This window comes from Papaver somniferum, chromosome 11 (genome assembly GCF_003573695.1).
Source record: "Papaver somniferum cultivar HN1 chromosome 11, ASM357369v1, whole genome shotgun sequence".
NCBI classification, from domain to species: domain Eukaryota; kingdom Viridiplantae; phylum Streptophyta; class Magnoliopsida; order Ranunculales; family Papaveraceae; genus Papaver; species Papaver somniferum.
In genome coordinates, this window is record NC_039368.1 from 108,313,841 (window position 1) to 108,337,759 (window position 23,919).

The 23,919-nt window shown below is 35.3% G+C and overlaps 1 protein-coding gene across 1 annotated transcript; it reads left to right on the plus strand.

The window, feature by feature from the left end:
- The first annotated feature begins 586 nt into the window (after positions 1-586).
- On the plus strand, positions 587-1,101 carry LOC113324888 (copper transporter 1-like). Its single transcript, XM_026573169.1, has 2 exons — positions 587-976; positions 1,087-1,101. Exons 1-2 carry the CDS (start codon positions 587-589, stop codon positions 1,099-1,101), a joined length of 405 nt encoding a protein of 134 aa, XP_026428954.1.
- The last annotated feature ends 22,818 nt before the right edge of the window (positions 1,102-23,919 follow it).

A 23,919-nucleotide genomic window follows, 5' to 3' on the forward strand; every position in this document is an offset into this window, starting at 1 on the left:
AATTACCAATCTGTTGGGACATACAATTAGATACCTGTGGCTGTGATGACAAGTTAGAGTTTTGCATTTTTTTAGTTTTGGGTATTGGAATCATGTAGAGCTTTGTTCTGGAATTTGCTTAATCTCCCAAAGATGACTAAAATCTTGTTATTTGCCTAGCACAGGGAGTTGAGAAGTACTCTTCATTTCTAGGATCCTTCAAATTATCCAAATGGCTGATTGTTTATGTTTTGGTTCTCATTTTTGTATCACATATGACATTGCAATAAATCAACTTTCTTTTACAAAGGAAGGAAAATGAAGGATCTTGCTCTCTGGGTCTCGTCATGTATTTAATATTAGGTAAAAATTGAAATCCACATTGTGATGTAAAGACAAGAAAGATGGCGATAGAAACAAAAGAAAGTTGAGTTCCAATGTACGCAAAATGCTGAATGAGAAAGTTGAGAACTAAATTCCATATGTTATAAAACTCAGTTCTACTCCTATATTCGCTCATCATACGACTCTGATTACCCTCTTCATCGTTGGTTCCTTCACGACTCGAAAATTACAATCGAGAAGAGTAGAAGGAAAAAGAAAAGATATGGATGGAATGGGTGGTGGTAACAGTACAAAAGAATATATGAATATGTCGATGCAAATGACATTCTACTGGGGTATGGCTTCGGAAATTTTGTTTAAAGGATGGTCAGGCCATCAAACAGGTATGTACGTATTAGCTTTGGTAATCATTTTTGCGCTTGCAATGCTTGTTGAGTTTCTTGCATACACGGATTTCGTTAAATTTGGGTTGACGCCTATCGCGCTAAGGATACTGCTAGCGATGAAGCATGGTATTCGTGTTGGATTACTTTACTTGGTCATGCTTGCTGTCATGACCTTCAATGTTGGTGTCCTCATAGCAGCAGTGTCTGGTCATGCGCTTGGGTTCTTTTTTTCCGGCAGTCGGACGATTTCACCGGTTAATCCTGAAGTATAGAGAAGACTGATACCGTGTGTTCCTCAATATAAGGGTGCTGGTGCTTATGTTTCATTTAACTGCAATGATCATGCTTGTTCAGTTTTTTGTTTCTCAATATGTAGGGTGCTGGTGCATAACTGCATATGTTTCATTTAGCAGCAGTAATCATGCTTGTTCAGTATATTTATTTTTTTTTTGTCAATTTTGTTATATATTCATTTGTGGGGTAAGAACTCGTTATATATTTTGGAAATTCAATTTAGATATTAGAATTGTTAAACCATTATTCAAGATATCTATCGGTAAACCATAATGCAGTTTCGGTGGTTTATCTACTCTTTTAAAGTTTATCTTCGCTTTAATGGCGATTTTGGGTTACTGGGTTGGGTTCTAAGATCAATAGTGATGCTCTCCAACGACGAAATCTCCATCTTTATTGTCTCCGGAGACGAACTCTTCATCGGAATCTTCATCATCAACTTATCCGGCGATGAAATCTTCATTGGTGGTCTTTTTTACGACGAAAGCTTCATCACTATTTACAAGAGATTTGAGCAAATCACTCCTACTTTGGGAGCATTTCTTTCTAAAGAAGAAAAACGAACTAAATGGTTGGAATTTAATTCCGAGAAAAACCATCTTCTTTCCGATTTAATCGGATCTTATTCATACTTGTATTTGTCTTACTCCGATAATCCTTCTCTTTCTCTTGTCGGATTTCTCGGTATTGTACTCGTACGGTATGTTTTTATAACTTTGTATTCTCTTATTTTCGATCTTAAACTCATTATAACCTTGAAATCCCATTAATGAAAAGGTTCCTTGTTAAAAAAAAATATATATATATGCAGTCATCCATGTACATTTGCATTATTCTCAATCCTTCTTCTCCTTAACAATTGAAATTTTATGTCAACCTCCTAAAATTCCATATACACGAGTGTGGGAGTTTAATAAAGCGGCTAATGATGAGACTGCTTCTTCTAATTCTCCATCTTCATCCGATTCAATTTCTAGGGATTCTAATGGTGTTAATCGATCATAAAATTTTATCTTGGAATATTAGTGGTTTGGAGATGAAGCTAAGGTAACCACAATTAAGAATGCAATTATAAAAAATAAACCATCAATTGCTACCATTCAAGAATCTAAGAAAGAGCATGTGGATGACTCTTTAATAAGATCATTGTGGGGGTAACAATGGGTGTGATTTTTTTTAATTTCCTTCAGAAGGAAAGTATGGTGGTATAATTGTAACATGGAATCCGTCAGTGCTGTTAAAGGAAGAGCATTTTTTAGGTGCTTTTTCAGTTACTCTAAAATTCAGAAATGTTCATAGTATTTTCGACTGGCTCTTTACTTCAATTTATGGTGCATCTGACGTAGCAGATAATGGGCAGTTCTGGCAAGAACTTTATGATAACATAATTATTATGGATGGTCCTTGGTGATAGGAGTACAATTTTGTATCAGGCATAAAGGAATCAAAGTGGTGGTTCTAAGAAGAATATAAGGAATTTCAAAAAGTACATTAACTCTCACAACTTAATGGAGATTCCAGTGTCTGTTGGTTCTTTCACATGGATAAATTTCCAAAATCCGTCACTTCTGAGAAGACTAGAATTTTTTTTTCCATAGCCAATTGAGAGGAGAAATGCATTTTATTTGTTCAGTTCAGATTGAGAAGGCCTATTTCAGATCACACTCTAATCTCGTTGGAATGAAATGTGGGTAATCCTACAAAACCTCCTTTTAGATTTGATAATTACTACTTATCCCATCCTGATTTTTTAGTTCAAATGTAACTTTGGTGGTCAAATTTAAAGTTTTTTGGTAGACCTGGCTATGTCTGAGCTAAGAAACTACAAGGGATAAAAATGTTCATTAAAAAATAAGGAAGGGAGGACTTTGGTCTTTGCAAAAAAGAGGTTGATAAATTAGAATATCATATTTGATGTTATTTACAGTCTTGAAGAGATTAATGCTCTTTCTCGAGATGATTATGTGGAAAGGGAGGTTTCAGAAGTGAACCATAAAAAGGATACATTGAATCTGGGAAGCAACTGGTTCTCTAGAGCAAAAGGGTAGTGGCTGGAAGATGGGGAAAGGAACTCAATTTTTTTCATAATAATGCTTCATACAATTAAAAAGTAAATACCATTAGTTCTTTTGTGATAAATAAAGAAGAAAAGAAATTTATTACATGAATCTTTTCCATGAGAATGCGTCTTGCAGGCCAAAACTTGATGTTCTTGAATTGTCATCCTTAAGTTTGCAGTATGCTATTGCTCTTGAGAAGTCATTTGATGAAGAAAAAAAAAGAGTCAAGAAAGTGATCTGGATTTTGGCACCAACAAGTTTCCTGGTCCAGGTGGCTACTGTTAGATCATTGCTCGGTCGAACTATCTCAAGCTTGTTGTCCAAACTATATCTTGATTTCTAGTCTACATTTAGTCAAGTCTCGGATTAGGATAAAAGTGTGTAGTTGAGATTAGGATATTACTGTGTTCTACCATTTGAAGGCGAAGATCAAAAGGAACTCTGGAGAAATTCTTCAATAAATGTAAGTGAAGACTGAACCACCTATTTTCAAGTTTTCACCTTTCGATCTATGAGACATTGTCGCATGACTAAATTAGACAGTACATGCATAATAGTAATTTCGAGGCAAGTTTATCTTGAATATCGTTCTCGAAGTATATTAAGCTTAAGAACATTTGTTCATACTTGATGAATTTATTTAAGAACAATTTATTGTTCATGACCTAAATTGTGATTCAAGATTTAATCATTTAAAAAAAGTCTGAAACAGTGATATGCGTCATTGATGTTATTCGGGAATGCTTCATATTGATTAATATATATATATATATATATATATAACTATTGTAAATCTGGATACAGGACAATATGCATACCAGTTCACATACTAGGAGAACTGTTATAAGTCCAGAGCCGTAGTACATGTACTCAGTATACGTACTGACATAGTTATAGTTTGGCAGCGAGTTTTTGGTACGCATACCCGGTATCCATACCATAAAAATTCGGTGAACTCGTGAATCAGGAAAGGTACACATACCTAGTATGCAAACCGGAAAAGATCTGTTGGTTGCAAAACCAGAAAGGTATGCATACCATAAAAGATGTGTGAGTTCCTGAACTTGTTTTTATCTTAAAGGTACACGTACTATGACAAGAATATTCACGAACAGGTATAGTACACCTACCCGGTACACATACTACCCTGTCGAATATTTTTAGATGCATCAGAATTATTTCTATGAGATAATCAACATTTGAATAACTCTCTAAGAATACATCTAGACATGATTGTTCACATTTGTGACTCATGAAAATTCTTAAAGTTTTATATGAAAATGGTTAAGGTTATTGTTCAATTGGCTAGTTTCGGCTAACATTTATGAACCAATCATTATACACGGTTCAGTTAAGGTTCATCCTAACTAAAGTGTATATTCTATTATGTTAATATCAAGTCAAGTTTTTCATCTAACGTTGATTATTTCTTGCTTGATTCCAAAGCTACCTTAGCTTAAATCTAAAGCAACCTAGATCTTCAAAGTGTATAAAAGGAGAACCTCAAACAACTGGGATCTTTGAATCCCTAACACTATTCTTTTGTGTCCTAGTTGTAAACTAGATTCTCCCTCTCCTTTAAACCATTCTAGGGTTTAGCGACTAAAAAGACTTCACCTAGGGATTCATGAAGCCAGGTCCAACTATCGTTATCTTGGTAGTTCGTGTATCCTCTATTTCTTGTTGCTTGAAACTTCTTTATATATTCTCCTTCCCACGACTTATTAAATAAGTAAAAACCAAAACCAAAATGACAAAGTTTTTCTTGTCTTTTTTTTTATTTTTTTTATTTTTTTGTTTTTGAAGACAAGAAAAATAAAATGCAAAACTAACAATGAAATGATATGGCCGTGGGAGAAGTACTTTACCACTTGATTCTTCACAACTTGTATTGTCTTCGTATCATAAACTTCGGTAACTCTCATATTTTTATTTTTTTCTTCCCTCTTGTAAATAAGTCTTCAACTTTGATATAAAAATTCCGCTCCTTATATTGTAAGTCTTCAACATGTGTATAAAAATCTGCTCATTGTATGTTTCTTTACTTGAATATGAATTTTGATCTTCCTTTTGTTGCTGCTTGTAAACCTTGAACATCTTCAACTTCACTTGTAGATTTTGATGTCGCTCCGCTTGTTGATGATGTGTTTCTATGGACCTGTTATTGGTGAGAGAGAATTGTGCTAACTGCAAATCAAACTACAAGAAGGTGATTTTCATCTATAGACGTCACCCTCATGATTGACAAAATTAGCACTCATGAGATCAAAAAGTAGTGTTGAAAATGGTTTGAAGTTGGATAGCTCACCAATCTACCCAGAATTAATGTACGTTGACACACGCTCAAAAGAAAGCTCTTTAGTCATCTACAAATAATTTTCTGTCTGATGCATCTGTTGATTTGAAAATAGGTAGTCTCCACTAATGATTGATCAGCAACTCTAATAATGCATTCCCCCTGCACCTCATTTTCCACCGGCATGATTAAATCCATTATTTAACACTCTAACAAGTAAGAAATCTTAATGTAGTTCTATAACACTTCCAAGTTCAGATATGTCGGTCATAAATCTCTATGTAAACGTACCTAGAAGTATGCTAGTGACTCTAAAATTTCTACAAGTTGAAGGTTTTTTTATGAAAATATTTACAAAATTTTGAAAAATCGACTATATGCAAAATATCCAAACACGCCCCCACACTTAAATTCTACATTGTCCTCAATGTAAGTGAATTATCCTAAGTAAAATCAATGTGGGAAATCAAAATATGATATGAAAAACTAATAAAAACAAAAGATAGAGATAAAAATACAAAACCGATAGGTTGCCTCCCACGTAGCGCTTAGTTTAACGTCCTCGGCCCGAATTGGCATTCTCTAAACTATTCTTCTAGAGGGAGTACATCACGAAGCTCAATCACGTCCACATTCTCCTTAAGGAAGTTTTCGTAATATGGCTTTAATATATGGCCATTTACTTTGAAAATAGTCCCTTTCGTGAGACTAGTAACTTCAACTGCACCATAAGGAAAAACATTAGTAACAATAAAAGGTCCACTCCAACGTGACCTTAGCTTACCGGAAATAACTTAAGACGCGAATTAAATAGAAGAAATTTTTGTCCCACAACAAAAATCTTTCTAGAAATCATCTTGTCATGGTCTGCAGTAGCTGCGATTAGCTGGACTGCAGGAGCGCAAGCAGAGCTGGACTGCAGCAGCTTCGATCAGCTGAACTGCAGCAGCTGCTCAGGGATTAGACTTAAACAGTTCGATAAACCTGAGTGTAACAGTTATAAATAAAACCAGACTGCATCAGCTGCGTCCAACTGAGTACAGAATGGATGAGCAAAACTGGACTGCATCAGTTGCGTCCAACTGAGTGCAACAATTGCTTAGGAACTGGATTACAGATGCTCGATCAACTTAGTTGTAATAGTTTAACATTGCTGATTGCAATAATTGCGTCAAAATATTAGGGTGAATGCTCACCCCCTCTTAATCCTGTAACTCGTTGGAGGATTAAGAAGTTTAGGTTACCTTTTGTTTCGATTTTCAGAAGAAGAATTCGGCATTGCATTTAGGTGCTATGTAACTAGCCACCAAGCGTATGGAGCATTACGCAGCTTGCCCCAAGAGAGTTATTTTAGACAATGAGGTGTTACATATTTCTCCCCCAAGTGATGGTCAGTCACATTGAAGTGATATGCAACTCCCCCCCAGAAGATAGTGATTGTCATGCTGCTCAATGCTCGCACAAAGTTGCACTGCCTTGCTGCATTTTTCCCGTGCATGAAATTTTGAAGTTGTCTGCTATCTGGAATTCACGCGGGGGGGGGGGGGGGGGGGGGGGGGGGTGAAATCCCACTATTCCAGATGCCGCAGAATTGAAATGTGTGCATCTCCTCGTGAGAAAATGATCGCCACATTGTAGGTGTCCCATTGAATAAAATTATGAATGATTATATGAAAAGATGCGAAAATATGTAAATCGTATACGTACCATATTAAAAGTGTTATTGCGATTTCGTTTATGAGGTGATTAGGATGACCACTGGCTATGTTGATGTTTTCCAGCGACGATGACTAGAGTTGCTGCCTTAGCGTCTCAGCTTGACTCGGCAACTAGATTTGTCTGCAGGACTGGAAAGCACCAGTTGAATTAGAACTGGATTGAAGACAGTTCCCATGGAACTACAGAAGTTCGATCATATTGGACTGAAGCAGTTGTGAGGAAAACTGTACTAAAACAGTCTTGAGGAAAACCGGACTACAGTAGTTCGATCACTGGACTGTAGTAATTATACGAAAAAGGACTGCGGCAGTTCGATCAACTGGACTGTAGTATTTGCTGAGGAACTGGACTACAACAGCTTGATGAACTGGACTGTAGTAATTATGCGAAAAAGGACTGCAGCAGTTCGATCAACTGAACTGCAGTATTTGCTGCGGAGCTGGACTACAACAGCTCGATCAACTACACTGTAGCAGCTATGATCATCACCGAACATAAGTTTCTTGAGATTTGAAAATCTACACAACAGGCACGAACATTTCGTGTTGTGGACTTAAATCGACACAACATCAATCTTTGAGGATTTCATTATGACTTTCGTATGGTGATAAAAATGCGCCACTCTTCGATGTCGCCACTCCAATCTCAAAAAATAATTTTTCTTCGAACGTTGAAAATGTGCCCACATGTTGTTCGTAATTGACACGCGACGGCAACGAGTCGAAAATCGCTCAATTTGGACGTACGATGAAGAAGTTATCAAACAAACAAATTTGCATGTGGAGTAAGACGGGAAATAGATTGTTGTCGGGCAGGAACAACTGATGTGGCGCAACTTCTTATAATATGATGGGAAGTTTCTCATATGGCAACTTATAGGGAAAGAAGTTAGCTGACGTGTCACCCGGTTGACGACGCGGTATTAACATGTTGATGACGTGATCCATCTTCTAATGACTTTGTTCGGTGAGCACCTTGCTCAAAAAATGTTAATGATGTATTTACTCCAAAAATATTCTCCTCAAATTGTAGAAATTTTACCTTCATGTTGTAGGATATCGAAATACGATCACAACGAGCCAAAAATCATCCAATTCGGACGTGGGATGAAGAAGATATCGAGGAAACAAAATTTAAGACCAAGCCCAAATGGGACGTATAAATCCGCTAGGTAAAATAGTATGGGGAGGAAATATCATGTGAGCCATTGGCTCGGCTCAGCCAGCGAGTTAACTCGGCTGAGTTGCGTAGGTTAGCTCAGCGGGCTGAAACATCTTCAAGTGTAACATAGTGGGGCGTGAATATCCGGGGCTACTCAGCTAAGTTGCTTCATGCTGCACTGAATCGGGTCTACGCTATTAAGTTACGATGTGCTATATCGAAACTGATCCATGGAATTAGGTTACATCGAGCTGCACCATATCAGATCTGCTGACGGAAGAATGCGGCTGTCGACTTGTTACTACACAACCAAAACTCTTTTGTTCAGCTTACAATCAGTAAAGTAAGACCCTGGCTTCGACTTTAACACCCACCAAGTCCCTGTGGAATGACCTGTTCTTGCACACTATACACAACTCGACATTGTGCACTTGCAGTTATAATTGTAGGTATCTCTAAGAGCCTACCAATTCCTTTGCCCAAAGGTTATACCTATTCAACGTTCACCCTTTATGATGGAACATGCAATGTTCAAGAGCATGTTTCTCTATTTCTGAAATCACTGGGTGAACATGAGCACAACCATGTCGTCTGTTTGAAGGAATTTTCAAACTCTCTGACAGTCAGAGCATACACCTGGTACAACAACATCGCACCAAGAAGTATCGTCAGTTGGGGAGAGATGATTAATGATTTCTACAGAAAATACTTCTTCATTTCAGAGCAACTCACTCTCTCTGATCTAGGAAGGATGTATTAAAGGAGCAATGAGTATCCCAGTGACTATGTGAAAAGGAGCCTTGGATTTCCACGACCCAGATGTCACAGAGCAGCAACTTGTAGACATGCATCTACGGAACGATCCCGGTCTACATAGTTTTACTGGAAAATCTCCGGTTCCAGACTTTTTCAGAACTTCATGAAGCAGCTAAGCGATCAGCAACTACCGCACCTTCTTTACTGGAAAGATCGAACTACAAAAACTGAGGAACCAAGAGAAAATCGAGGTAACAGACATTTGATCAACAAATAGTACAACCTCCAACCTTCCGCAAATGTTGTTGCAGAAGGGAGCAAATGGAAAGCTGAGACACAACGCAAGCACGCTTATCCAGCTCCTCTGAAAGCACCAAAGAAAGATAACCAAATGCACAAATCTTGACTCGGCATCAACGAACGGGGAAATGATCGGACATACTCAAACTTCTCTCTTCTCATGAAGGAGCGATAGAGTTACTGGAAGTCTGGGTTCAAGATGGTGCAATCAAATTGTCGTTCATCAGGAGAGAGTCAACTGAAGAAGAAATGGATAATCCCAGGTACTGTCACCTTCATAGTTTCATCAATCATCCAACAAGAAACTACAATATTTTGAAGCACATTTTCAAAGAGAATGTTGATCCACAATAGCTTCACAAGAATCCTCTCCTAATCAAAACCTTTACACTCTCTGAACAACCTATCAAAGAGGCAGTTCAATCCTTGGTCGAAAGTGAATTGCTCTATCTGTCGAAGGCACAAAGGAGAGACATGTTCACAACACTAACCACATCGTGTCAAGAAGTCCATTACGGAAATACTTCTTGAGCCTTCAGCCACAGACCAAGAGATGTACGACTGGGGAATGCTTACCACAGTTAATCTCAGAAGAAACGAATTCGGAAGAACATCAATCGATGCTGGCACCGCTATCAACAACATTCCACTGAAAACCATCGGATCCACATGCATCACTCGAAAAGAATATACTCATGCTCCCATCTCAATCAGAGACCTTGGAGGAACGCTCGTAAATACTTATGGCTACATTACTCTCAAAGTGAACATAAGTTCAACCTGGACAGAAACCAAGTTTCACGTAATTAGGAAGATCCAGGATATGACATGTCCTTTAGACGAGCGTGGATCCATGCTAAAAAGATAGGTACTTACAAAGCGCCTTTGGTTACACATCTCTCCAACGAAGAAAATTATGATCCTGAAGATTTGGCGGACGTTCCATCATCAGAGCAGTTGGAGGAATTTCGAAATTTGACGAGGTTGATACAAGAACCTGCAAAAGATGCATAGACATTCATCAAAAGTTCCTGCACTCAGACAAGTCTCCTTCCTCGCATGTCTATGTCATTTATTTCCTCGTATGTTATTCTAGCATGGGGACTCAATTTTTCTAGCTTCTCTGCTATTGCAAGACGCTATAAGTGGCTCACTTCAGCAATATTTTACCAAGTGGTTGAATCTGACATTTCTCTGAATCGAGCATCTCACTGAGACATTCATTACTGGGGTGATGCTCAAGCACGGTAAAGAAAAATTTTGGCATTTCTCCATAGCCTTGCAGGAGGTTCATGTGCGCCACAAAATCAGAAAGCTCTGATGTCTGCACAAGTGTTGAATCCCACTACCGTGACTAAAGGAACGCTGAAGAAACAGAAGATAGTTGGGACCCAAACGATCAAACTTGAGACATGCTCAAGGGATTGACGCTTCAACGCTCAAGAAGCCTTCACATTGTACTCCCAATCAAAGAGTACACCTCCTATAATGTCACATCTAGATTCAGCACAAATATCTCGATGATGACACACTGATTTAACACCAGCGCAATCAAAGTGTAACTAAATTACAATCACTAATTCTTCATTATATCTTTCGTCGAGAAACGAAAGATATAATAACATGCCTCTGCCTTTTTTTTTTCAAGAAACAGAGATATGGAGGAGAAAGATTGGTTGTTAAACGTAATCGAGGGTTCGTCAAAAAGAGAGGTTGGATTAATGTCGGTTGTATTTGTGCAAGAAGCAAACATTGCTAGTTGTATTGCAGGTCCAATGGTTGTTGTTACCTTATCATTGTATCTGCTGCAAGTTGGTCATCTTGGTGTACTTTCTTTATGTAGTGCTACTCAGGCTATGTTCCTTTTATGGTGTTACTGGTTTCAGCCTTATGGTAATTCTAAATCTTGTGTTTCTTTGTCAATGTAACTGTTGTTACCTCAAAGGTGGTGCATATTGCATATACATTTTTTACCTACGTAAAGAAATTGAAGTATGTTGGCTTTCTCTGAATTTTATATTCATGATGTTTTTCACATTAAGCAGTAATTTTTAATACTCTTATATTAAAAATAAACACAAGAAAAACATGTTTACGTGATATATTGTATTATCATGGGGACATCGGAGAGCATTGGATCCATATCGGTGGAGATATCGAATCCAATAGTTATGAATGTCTCTTGTGTTGTTGTGATAGATACATCATCATGATTTTCCTAATTGGTGATTAAAATCCTTTTCAAAATGATGCTCTTATTATATTTGGATCAACCTCAACTATTTTGATGTCATCCTGCGTCAAGAAAGGACAAGTAAACTTGATAAAATTCTCCACCATTTCATAGCATTTTCCCTTATAATATCACCTTTCCTATGGAACTATCTTCCCAGTTAATTTCATTATCTTCTCCCTAAGTAGTTTCTTGATTAAAAACAATCACTTCATTCGTATCTCCTAAGTATAAAGTGGCTTGTCTGAACTTGTTAACAAGATATCCCATTTGGCTTGTGCTTCCAGACTCCATTTGTTTGAGATTATGTATTGTAGGTTTTTTGTTTATGTTTGAAGAAAGGTTGCTAGTAGAGTAATTATATGAAGAATTATCAAGATTAGGGTTTCTCGAATATACTTTTTTTGCAGGAATATGGCTTGATACGCGATAACAAATTGATTGACTGGGTTTTGAAGTTTGGAAAGTATAGTATAGTATCTTAACCAACTGAGAAGAATAAGGTAACCGACTTTCTGTTTCTGATTGTAGCAATAATTACGATTTTTGAAAAAAATTTGAATTCCTTTGATGGCGGGATGCATTGGATGTTTGACTCAGCATGTTGAACCGATCCAAAACTTATTCCATTGAAAACCACTGATACTTCCAAAGATGATCCTAAATTTTAAATGATTAGCAAACTTCTCAGCAAACACATTGATCACTGACACAAACATAAAAGCAAAAGCCATGATAGATAATCCAAACTGTACACACATGATGCAGAGAAACATGATTAAATTAGTTATGCATGGTAAAATTTGAAGAAGAATAAACTTTGAACTTAAAAGACAATAAAGATAACAGAATGATTTGAGAACAGAATTTTGATAATTTAACAATAAAAAAAATTAGAGTAAAATCTGCAAAAACATTCTGTAAATCGTTAGATGTTGATGCAACATATGATGAAAGATCAATGAAATATGAAAGACCAGGGTTATATTAGAATTCAAGATTAGATAACTTGAGAATAAAGCAAACAAATTAGGTCTTCAAACTACAAAAGAAGGATATACACATTGGCTCAACCGTGTATAAAGACTGTTCGATTTGGAAACTTAGCCAAATAACTAAAAGCTATTTGATGTTCATTTAAACACCTAAGAAATTAATCATGATTTACAAATATATATTTTTTAAGTGATCAATAAAGTTTTAGAATTGTTTAATAGATTTCTAGCAATGTTAAACATATCAAAATAATAAGTCTAAACATTATCGGGATAGTTGGTACAACGGTTTGCCAATCGTAGGTCTTGTTCACGAGTCATGGTTTTACGGTTCGTGAACCAGGTTCGCCAACCCTACTAGACTATCGAACTTAGTTGACCAAGGTTCGTGAACCAGGTTCGTGAACCAGGTTCGTGAACCAGGTTCGTCAATTTCTAGCCAGTTTATCCAACTTATAAAATTCAGTTCACCTTGGTTCGTTAACCAGGTTCGTGAACTGTTCCTAACTGAACTTGCGGTTAGTGAACTGGTTCACCAACCTTCCTGTATTTATATATCTCAGAAATCTATGGTTTTCGAACTAGTTCGCCAACCTACCATGAGTAAAAATTTCAGTAAGTTCACATTTCTCTCTTTTGATGTTTGAAATCTTTCCAAGTGATATAATCATTTGCATGGGCAATTTTAAATTGATCCATAAATTAATTCACAAAACTAATATTGTTAAAGATCTTTTGAACATATAATTGCTAAATCATATTTCAAGATTTTTAAGAAGACAAGCTTGACTCGGAACATCTTCTTTGTAAATCTACTATAAGTCATACGAAATAGTCTCAATAGATAGAATGATGGTATAGTGAGTAAAATAGAATAATTCAGTCTTCACATACCTGATACAGAAGTTCTCCAAATGTCTTCGTCGATTTTTAGTCTTCAAGGGTGATCTTTGATACTCAACTATAATTCTAACATATCTGAAACTTGACTTAGTATACTAGAAATAAAGATATATTTTTGATCAACTAACATTGACAACAATCTTGAGATAGCAAAAATTTTGGGTTCCACCGAGAAATGCTCTAACATCAAGTATTCATTTGTAAGCACGTGACGACTGAGACCCAATTAGTTTTCCCTCCTTGCAACTATTTGGACATGGGAAAACTCTTCTTTGTTACGGTATGAAATTCAAGGTCTTAACTCAATTGATAGCTTCTGATGTTGAACTCAGGTCTTTCACGTCTATCTGCGTCTCTTCTTCAATTGAAGACTTGTTGTTTGAGTCTTTGACATATGACCTTGAGTCTTATTTCAAATCTCAGATGTGTTACTCTTCATCTTCCATGTTATATTTTTCCATCAACATATTTTCCCCCAGTTTAATTTTAGTGGAGCTTTTGACTTATTTTATTAAACTTAGTTCATTTTGATTTAATAGCTTAGATTATATATGCACCAACCTCACCATCTTATATATGATGATGTTTATTTGGGTACCTGGATATTTATCTCAGGTGTTTTAGTAACCTTCATGTTTTATTATGGTCTTTTAGGATTTTCCAGGTTCGGCACATGCAACTATTTCTTTCCTAAAAGCGAAGTATCTTTACAAAGATATTATCTACCAGATATTGATCTAGTGGTTTTCATTATCTTTTCAGACTAGGTATTTATACCGCTTGTAGTTACCTAAAATCGATGAGAGGCTAAAAGTGGGATTTTGGGGTTTCTGAAAGTAATTTATGGTAGGCTGAGTACAACCAATCCTTTCCTAAACTAAGAAAATGGTCGTTCAAGGGCTGCTTCAGTTACACGAGAGATTATGGCTGGTCTTTGGGAGGGAAGCATGGATAAGAAAGAGATCAAAGAATAAAAGAATTATTTTGAGAGGTTATGTGAAAGTTTTGTTTAGCTTTGAGAATATATGACCTATTTATAGCTGGATTCTCTAATCTCGGGGCGGTGAAAATAGTGATTACTTGACATGCAGAGCACTTTTCCCGTATTTTCAGGAATGGACAGGGATAAACATGGATGATTTTATCCCCTTATTTCATCACCTTTACTTTATTTTGCGGTGAAAAATAAGCCGGGTATTTCTCATATGTGTTGCAGGCCGCCAGACCAAAACCTAATTGATATCTCTGCATTCGTGTGCGACTTTGTCAGCCTTTGTGATGATGTGTTGCGAGAGAGAAATATTCTCTATAAATGACATTGTCCAAGAGAAACAAATATTCTCTGATATGTGAGCATGAATAGAACGAGTCACGTGAAAAGGCAAGGAATACCTCAGAAATCGTGTATAGAGCCCGGGAGGTGTTGAGATTGGGCTCTATGTCTTTATGGACAGTCACATATGTCATATGGAGTCCAAACTATTTCTTATGAGTTTATTTTTTGAGCATGAGGTGTTCAATGGAATTACATTTTTGGATAAGCATATACAATTCAGACTGATTTTACTAGCCGTGAGAGTACGTTTGAGAAGCTGAAAAAGAGACATGTGCCCTAGGTGAGGCTTGTGCCTGAGTCTTGGATTGTACAAGACTCTTCTAGTGATATGGTTCATCTTAGACTATCATGAGGCTGGTTGTGGCTTAGCTCATGAGATTGAGTCTCTTCAAAGTCACCTAGGACATATTCGAGAGGGGGATGGAAGCTTATATTCCTCATAATGTCTCTATGAGACCTTGGTTCACTTTCCTTTCACCAAGATATATTGGAAGGATGTTCTAGGCCTCGGTAAGTCGAGTCAGGGCCTATAGTAGACATGACTAATAAGTATCTCGTGAGGATATACTAGGTATCAATATCTGATCTAAAATAAAGCTGATTCATGCTTAAAATAGACAGATGTCTCCTCTCATGCTCATAAAACAGTCGTGGATGCTTTAAGAGTTCCAGAACCAGAAGTGTCTTGTCGGGGAAGTATACTAGGAATCATGGCATCACGACCAGCTGTGTCTCGCGAGGATGTGCTGAAATCATGACCGTTGATCATGCTCAATCATGAGTTAACTTGGGACGTTCTATGAGGCTTTTGATCCTCCGTTACTAGCAGTATCTCGCTGGGATGTATGATAGGAATCACGACATCACGACCAGCAGTGTATCGCGGGGAAGTATACTAGAATTCATGGTTGTAAGTGCCTTAAATACCAAGAGATGAGTCTGAGTTGAGTTTTGACCTATGTGGCTGAGCTTATCTTTTGACAATGACGATCGGTTATATCTTCAGAGTTCTCATTTATACGTTCAGTTTCTTCTTATTTTAGTTCTAAACCTTAAAGACAACTATTGTCTCGAATGATAATTTACCCCTAATTATAAAATTACCATTTTACCCCTGGTCTTGAAATGACCATTTTGTCATTCATCTAAATTTCACCATCTATATTAAGTCCCCTACTCAGAATAAAACCCTAATTTTTATATGATGAGTATATCAATGGTGTTGAATTATTCTGACTCATAACAGATGCAAAATTACAATCACCTTTTCCTTTTAGACTTGTACAGTCCACGTTTATGCGAATTGATGCTTGGTTTTTGGTTGTTTTGACTTTGAACTTGGGATCCGTTTGAACTTTTATGTTGTGAAAAGCCATATTCATATGAGTAGAGTCTTGATGAGAAAAAATCACCATATTGAGAGACTGGATTTGCTAATTAGATTTACTTTATCAGAAACCCTAATTTCTTATTTTGTGCAACCTTGAGCTTTCAATTTTGTGCAAGCGATTATTTGGGAAAGAGAGGGCTATGAACGGTCTCTGGATGGTCGTGAGGTTGGTGAATACCATGACAAATATTCTCTTCTAATTTACACAGTCCTTATCTCGTATAAGTTTTTTTGAATTCAGTCTTGTATTGAACCTAAACCCTAATTTCTCTTTTGTGTGTGTCCAACTTCTTCAAACACTCTAGAGAGGCTTGATGAACACAGTTCTCAATTTTGGGAGTGTTTTTCACTATTTTTGGAATACCAATTGTTTGGTAATTTGATTTTTTTTTTTGTTATTTACTTTCAATAGTGCACTTTATTGACCTGTAATAGTAGGTTACCACTATACATGTCCTCGGTGCGTTGAGAGACGTGGAAGTTATAGTATTACTGGCGATCACCATTTTATTTTCTCTTTCTCTTACTTAGTATGTAGAAAGCTATGTTATTTCAATCTTTAACGGTCACCTGAAGAAACTGTGTTGAGATTTGAGTAAATACAATGACTTTATAGCGCAATCGGAATATTTTTGGGACAACTCGAATAAAACTGATTTATATTTGTGGACGGAGGCGAATAGTAGAAACAAAACTGCACTTCATCATATACTTTTTCCGTGCTTAGTTATTGTCTAACGTTAGCATAATATTTTGGCCAAGGGGCTAAAGGAAGTTAAAAATAGTGTTACTAGTATTAATTTGGATTATATGAATATCTAAACCATAAGTTTTTTAAATGGTTACACAACCGGTTTCTTGAAAATCTTACAATGCTTCAATCGTACGATAACGACTAAAAAGTCGTCCCGGTTCTAACAGTAACAATCACACGGCGACAATCATCGGAAAGTAAGAACCTAAATACTTTGAGATGCATTTCTCCTTTTAATGAATAATTCACTTTTTTTTATTATCTATGTTGGCTATATATATATATATATATAGGAGTGAGGACTACCAGTTTGGGAATAACGTTTCTTTTCTATTCTTGTCTCGTATGGATAACCAACAAAAAAAGGTTGTCTATATAATATAATATTGAGAAGTAAATCTAATCACTAAATTTTGTTCATATCACCTTCTTCCTTTTTGTCTTAACGTCTTTCATCTCATAATAGATAATATTTGAAAAAGCGGGGGTATAACAACCACGCCCAATAATTCGTTCGACAATATATATGGACTAACTCCAATATAATTCCGAGAACACCAGCTCATAAAGCGAGCTCAATCAAAAAATATACCAAAGAGTTATATCTCAATTTCTCAATACAATCTGCAATCGAACAGATAGAAATCTGTGAGCTCGATTGATATGAGAAATAACTTGGACGGTACCAAAGACCAATACCCAAGTGCCAATCAATTACACCCAAACAAACAAGGTCGAATTTACCAATTGATTGAACAACGCACAATCTGTGATATTTCAATTATATAAACAAATATAATGCGGAAAAGAAATAACACAGACACCAGAAGTTTTATTAACGAGGAAACCACAAATGCATAAAAACCCAGGGACCTAGTCCAGATTTGAACACCACACTGTATTTTGCCGTTATAGACACTAGCCTACTACAAGTTAACGTCGGAATGGAATGTAGTTCAGCCCTACCCAAGTCTCACACCGATTAAGGTATAGTCGCGTTCCTTACGCCTCTTGAACCATATCGGATTCCACGCACTTGATTTTCTTAGATGATCTCACCCACAACTAAGAGTTTCTAAGACCCAAAGTCGAAGACTGATAAACAAATCTGTCTTCCACTGATAAGTCTATTCTAATAGATAAATCTGTCTTCCACAGAAGTACCTATGAAATTTTTGTTCCATCTTTTGATAAATCAAGGTGAACAGGAACCAATTGATAATACGGTCTTATACTGCCGAAGAGCAGCCTAGAAATATCAATAACCTCACAATAACTTAACTATATGGTAGTAGAAGAAGTTATTGTAGAATCACGAAGAATGAGACGAAGAGCTTTGTGATTACTTTTTATATCTTACCTATCAGAGATAAATCTCAAGTTAATCTTAAAGAATATAGTACTCAATAAGATAAAACAAGTAAGATCAGACCACGCAACTACAGATAAAATAGTTGGGTCTGGCTTCACGAATCCCAAATGAAGTCTTTAAGTCGTTAACCTATAATGGTTTTGGAAAAACCTAAGTTAAAGTAGAATCGACTCTAGTCGCAACTAGGACACATGAAAGTTCCGGGATTAGGTTTTCCAGTTGCTAGAGTTCTCCCTTATATAGTCTTTCAAATCAGGGTTTGATTTCAATCAAAGCTAAGATAGCTTAGTAACAAAGCATTCAATATTCATCGTTAGAGAAAAACTTGATTTAAGATTCAAGATAAGTCTGCTTAAAACCAAAGCAATATATCTCCATCGTTAAATGTTCTTAGATTTTTACACACAAATTAAATATACTTTCAATTGGATATGGGTAACCGTACCTAAACGTGTATATTGAGTTGGCGCAATAATAATTAACCGAAGTTAGCCATAAGAACACTTTTGCCTTAACCACATTCATTTAACACTTCTAGATCAACTATGATGATCAATCAACCATGAAATATAATCAAATGAATCTAATTGTGTTTCAAATATAGTTGTTCAATTGTTCACCATTTCACAGAAACATATATCAACCAATTGAATCAAAACCGGATTGATTCATGAGAATCAATTCATGAACATTAAGCCACAGTTTGCAAAGGTTGCATTCCTTAATTCATAAATGCATTTGTTCATGAGTATGAAAATATACTTAACCGATTTTAGAACTTTAACCACTAAGTTTGCAAACAGGTACGCAAACTGTAGCTTCTGGAATTTGGTCTTGTCCAGCAGTTTGCAAACCAGTATGCATACTTTTGTCCCGGACCTTAAATCAGGTAGAACCGTTTTCCTACTGGTATGCAAACTTGGTTCCCGTAATTTAACAGTCAAAACCGCTCGCATACTGGTATGCAAACAAGGTTTCCGGACCTGAATCATACCACAACAGTTTGCATACTGGTATGCATACTGTGTTGTATCCATACAAAGGTTAATTATTCTAAACTCCCATTTCAATCATTGAAACATCCTTAAAAGGAAACAATAGCTGTCTCACACAAACTATTATCTTATAAGTAATTTTCAAGTGATTGAACTATCAATATGAAACTTTGCGAGTTAACATCAAATGATTGTCTCACACAGATCATGTATGATGTTTCAAGCCGATTTCACTTGATCATCTTTTGACTTATTAATTTAGTTTCCAACAAATAAATTGTTTCCAACTAAACTCGTCAAGAATATGATGAACGTAGCTAAAGCAAAAATCTTCCAACATATATTTCGAGAAATAGATAACCGAGTTAAACTCAATTCGAAATATTAGATATGTATAATATAAAAGTGTATATAACTATACGACTTAGTCTCATTAGGAGATAGAATATAATAGACTTCCGAGTGATAGATAAGTTTTAGTTTCACATACCTTTTTTTGATGAAGTTCCTCAAAGCTCTCCTCAGTAGATCTTCATCTTCAATCAATGAACTCCGTGAAGTCTAAAGATCAACTACACATTCTATCCTAATATGAGACATAGCTATAAGTAGACTAGAAATCAAGACTTATAGTTTTGATCAACTAAACTTGACAAACAAGCTTGAGATAGTAACACTTACGAGTTCGACCGAGCAATGCTCTAACAACATTGATACTCTGTGGGGATATGACAGGTGGGGAGATTCATGTAAATGCCGGTGGCCAATGTTCTTAGATATTTTTTATTGCAGTGAACACATCTTTGAGTTGTTTTCTCTTTCTGTATGAGAAACAGGATTCCCACATACTGCAGCAACATAAAGTTTCTTGTTTTTGAATAGCTTAGATATCAGTTGTTTTGTCTATTGCATTTTAAATCTTAATAATAAATTTGGAATAACCTCATTGGCAATGGAAACAACTTTTAACATCATCGTGGTTAATAATTTAAATAAATGACAGATCATAGTCGTGATGATTGGAAAAACCCATAAGTGGGAGAAAAACTATTTTCATGAACAGTCTTTATCTCTACATGATTTATTGATCTAAACTCCTTATTGAGATGTTACAAGTTCCTTGAAATGGTCCACGAAGGAAATCACTACAGTGTTGTCACTTTGAACCAATAAAGACTGTTATGTTAGTTTAAATACTTGTCAATTCAAGAAACTACTGACCTCAAACAACTTTAGTTTTAATGTTAGGCCCATCCAAAATATCCTCACCCCAAGAAAAGTAAAAATAAAAATAAATAAATGACAATATATATTTTTTGAAGATTGTTTATTTTTATTTTTGATATCAAAGGTTAATTTTACTTAGTTCTCGCAACTTTTACTTAGTTTTCTCAATTTTGTGTTATCTTGCTTGTACTTCTTGCGTACTTTTCGCAATGATGATTTTTATTTCTGATATTACAATGAGACAACGATTGAACAAACACATTAAGGAAGTACACACATGATTCATACAGATATGGTAAAAATAGGGTAGGTACACCATTATCATCGAGAAAATGAGCAAGTGGCTGGTTCGTGAAGTATGAGTTGTTGGCATTTAGTTTTGGTTTACAGCGTACACAAGAATCTGAAAAAAGGGATCAAAATAGTATCATTTATAAAAATAAAAAAGAGGGAAACAAATATGGATACCAGAGACTTTTATCCACTTACCCATGCATTCAAGTGTTCCTTTATGAAAGTAATGGAAATCAACTCGGGCTGAGTTTTGTTCTACTTATCTTTGAACCGGAAAAGGTTTCATAGCCAGATCATATTCATGAGTACTTAGTGAATCTAACTGATAAATACAAAGATTCATCTAAACTAAATGGGTGTACTATTCATATGATGGCGAGTTGGTTATGCTCCTTTGTTCTTCAATTTTTTCGTTTTATTTTATTTTTTTGGTTCAAAGATACTAACTCATGAATTTTATTGGTTAAGTATTGGTTTGCAGAGCATTTCATCAAAATCGGGGAGCAGCATAGCCAAAAACTTCCACGACTCCTAAGGTGGAATACTCATGATATCACAGACAAAGTAAAGGGAAGAATCATTTTTTTAACTCATGAATACGATCAGGCCATGAAACCTTTTCTGGTTCAAAGATCAGTGAAACAAAACTCAGCCCGAGTTGACTTCTATTACTATCAAAAAATAACACTTGAATGCATAGGTAAGTGGCTAAAATTCTAAAAAACTCTACCAAAAATAACTGCCAACTACACTGATTTAGACTTGAAACAATCGAATTCCTTGTTATCACGGTTTGTCATAAAAAAAAATCTATAATAATTTTAAGTCTTACTGTTACCTTTTCCAACTTTTTAACATCCTTCCTTGTAAAATTTTTTTTAAGGAATGGCATGTACATATTACAAAAAGGAGATTTCTCAAGGGATTTCAAGTGTTCATCCATCATTAGCTTCTTCAAATCCTTACAACATCGCAGAATGGTCCAAGAGAACTAACAATGTAAAAGAGTTAATGTCAGAAATGTTCATACATTCAACAATTCTTAGTTTGATATATATATATATATATATATATATATATATATAACTGAAATTCTAAATACCAACCATTACCACCAATACCGTTTAGTGCATTCACAACTATTATCATTACCATGTATCAAAGAAAAATAAAAAAGAAGAAGACACACACAATGTGCGATAAAAATTTGAACACCGGAATCCTGAAATCTTAGAATCATATACATCCTTCAACATGAGAAGATCCATCCAAGGCATTTATCTTAGGAATCGTGTGTTGAAGCTTCTATATATCTGTATTAGAAATTGGTAAAAAATTACTGATTAACGTAGTAAGAAATGATACATCATAAACTTAAAAACTTCGTCATTAAAGAGTATGTATAACGCACAAAGAGTATGCCATGAGTCTTGTATATGACAGTTAAACTACACTGAGTTCCACATGATACTTACTTGATTCATCATACATATGGCAAGCTGAGGTTTTAGGTGTGAAATCCTTTCACTATCTAAGTTTGATTTTGTATTTTCACTATTGCAAGTTGGTGCAGTTCCTCGTACATAATAAATCCAGGATATTCTTACTAAATGACGTTAACCGAATGAATTAAAAAGAAGATCAGAGAGTAAAGGTGTTAAAGTTTATCTTGCATTTGAAGCACAATAGCTAATTTCTCGTTTACACGATCTAGTCTTTCGTTATTGTTGAGATTAGTCTCAACAGTTATCTTTATGAAGTTCAGCTTCCACCCTAAATATACCATCTCTTCTCTCATGCATCTTTGTTCACAGTATGTATTTAAGATCCTTGTGGTACCAACTTTCCAATGGTTTAATAGTTTCATTCATTTTACCTGACACCTCAATTAGCAGAGATCAATACATATCGCCAATTATATTCATCTTGTCGGTCGCTAGAGTGAGTAATTTATGATTATATGATGATGGTGTCATAAATTTTATTGAATATATATGACAATATTTCACCCAAATCTTTTGATATAAACAAACATGTCTTTCCAAAATATTAAAACCTCCTGTTTTTTCAGAATTATCTACACAAAAAATCACCTATTTGTCTTCTTTCAAAGGTTTCCTAGCATTCACATACACTGTGATAACCACTATATTTACCCATATATGTTCATTAGCTCTGTGGGGTTTAGGATAAGAATGTATAGTCAGTGTAGAAGTGACTATACTCACGCGTACAATTTCAAAAAATGTGATGAGATATTTCATTTAGTCGTGTTTGACTCTAATTAGTAAATACTCTTCGCTGAAATTAGGATTTGAAATGAGATTTTTCGGATTAACTCAAAAATATAGACTTTAGGCGATGATCAGATTATAACTTAGGAAGAAGAAGATCCTATTATATGAGATTTACCTAATCTAGAAGAAATGAGGTATGAGGTGATGAAATTAAGAGAAAGATTTGAGCTGCTTTTGAGAATAAAAACAGTTTTCGAAGAAGATAATGGCTATGGAGAAAAAAGAAAGAATTTTAAAGGTAAATTAGTACTGATATGGTGCAATTGAAGAAAAAACTCACCTCTATTTATGTTTATTCAAATATAAATATCTAGTGTGAAGTAAACTCTATTTGACTAGTCTTTGAGTTTCATTAAGACTTCCTTCGGAAACCAGTCCTCCTTTCAAATGACCCTGATCACTCCTTCATCTTCTTTCTTTTTTTGAGATGATTATTATTCATTTCCACCAAGACAAACACTCACCTCTTGAACATTAGTTCCCGCAAACCTAGACTTTGATTTTTATTTTGATCTCAAAAAGAAGAATCTAAATTCATCCTAAGTTATAAATTGATATCGACCAACGCTCAAGTTCTTGATAAAACATTTATTAACATTCTGTTTATTTAAGTATTTGAAATATTTCATACAATTTAATTATACTCTAGCTTTATTATTTAATATCATAATTAAAAAATTTATTAATTTTTATTAAATTAAGTTCTTTATTTAGTTTTTCTTTTTGAAATCACCGAAGAAAATAAACAATTTCAAATTTTTTTTAAGGAGACTTAAAAATCTAATGGAAGGAAATTGAGTTTCCATATATACAAGCTAAGACAGAAA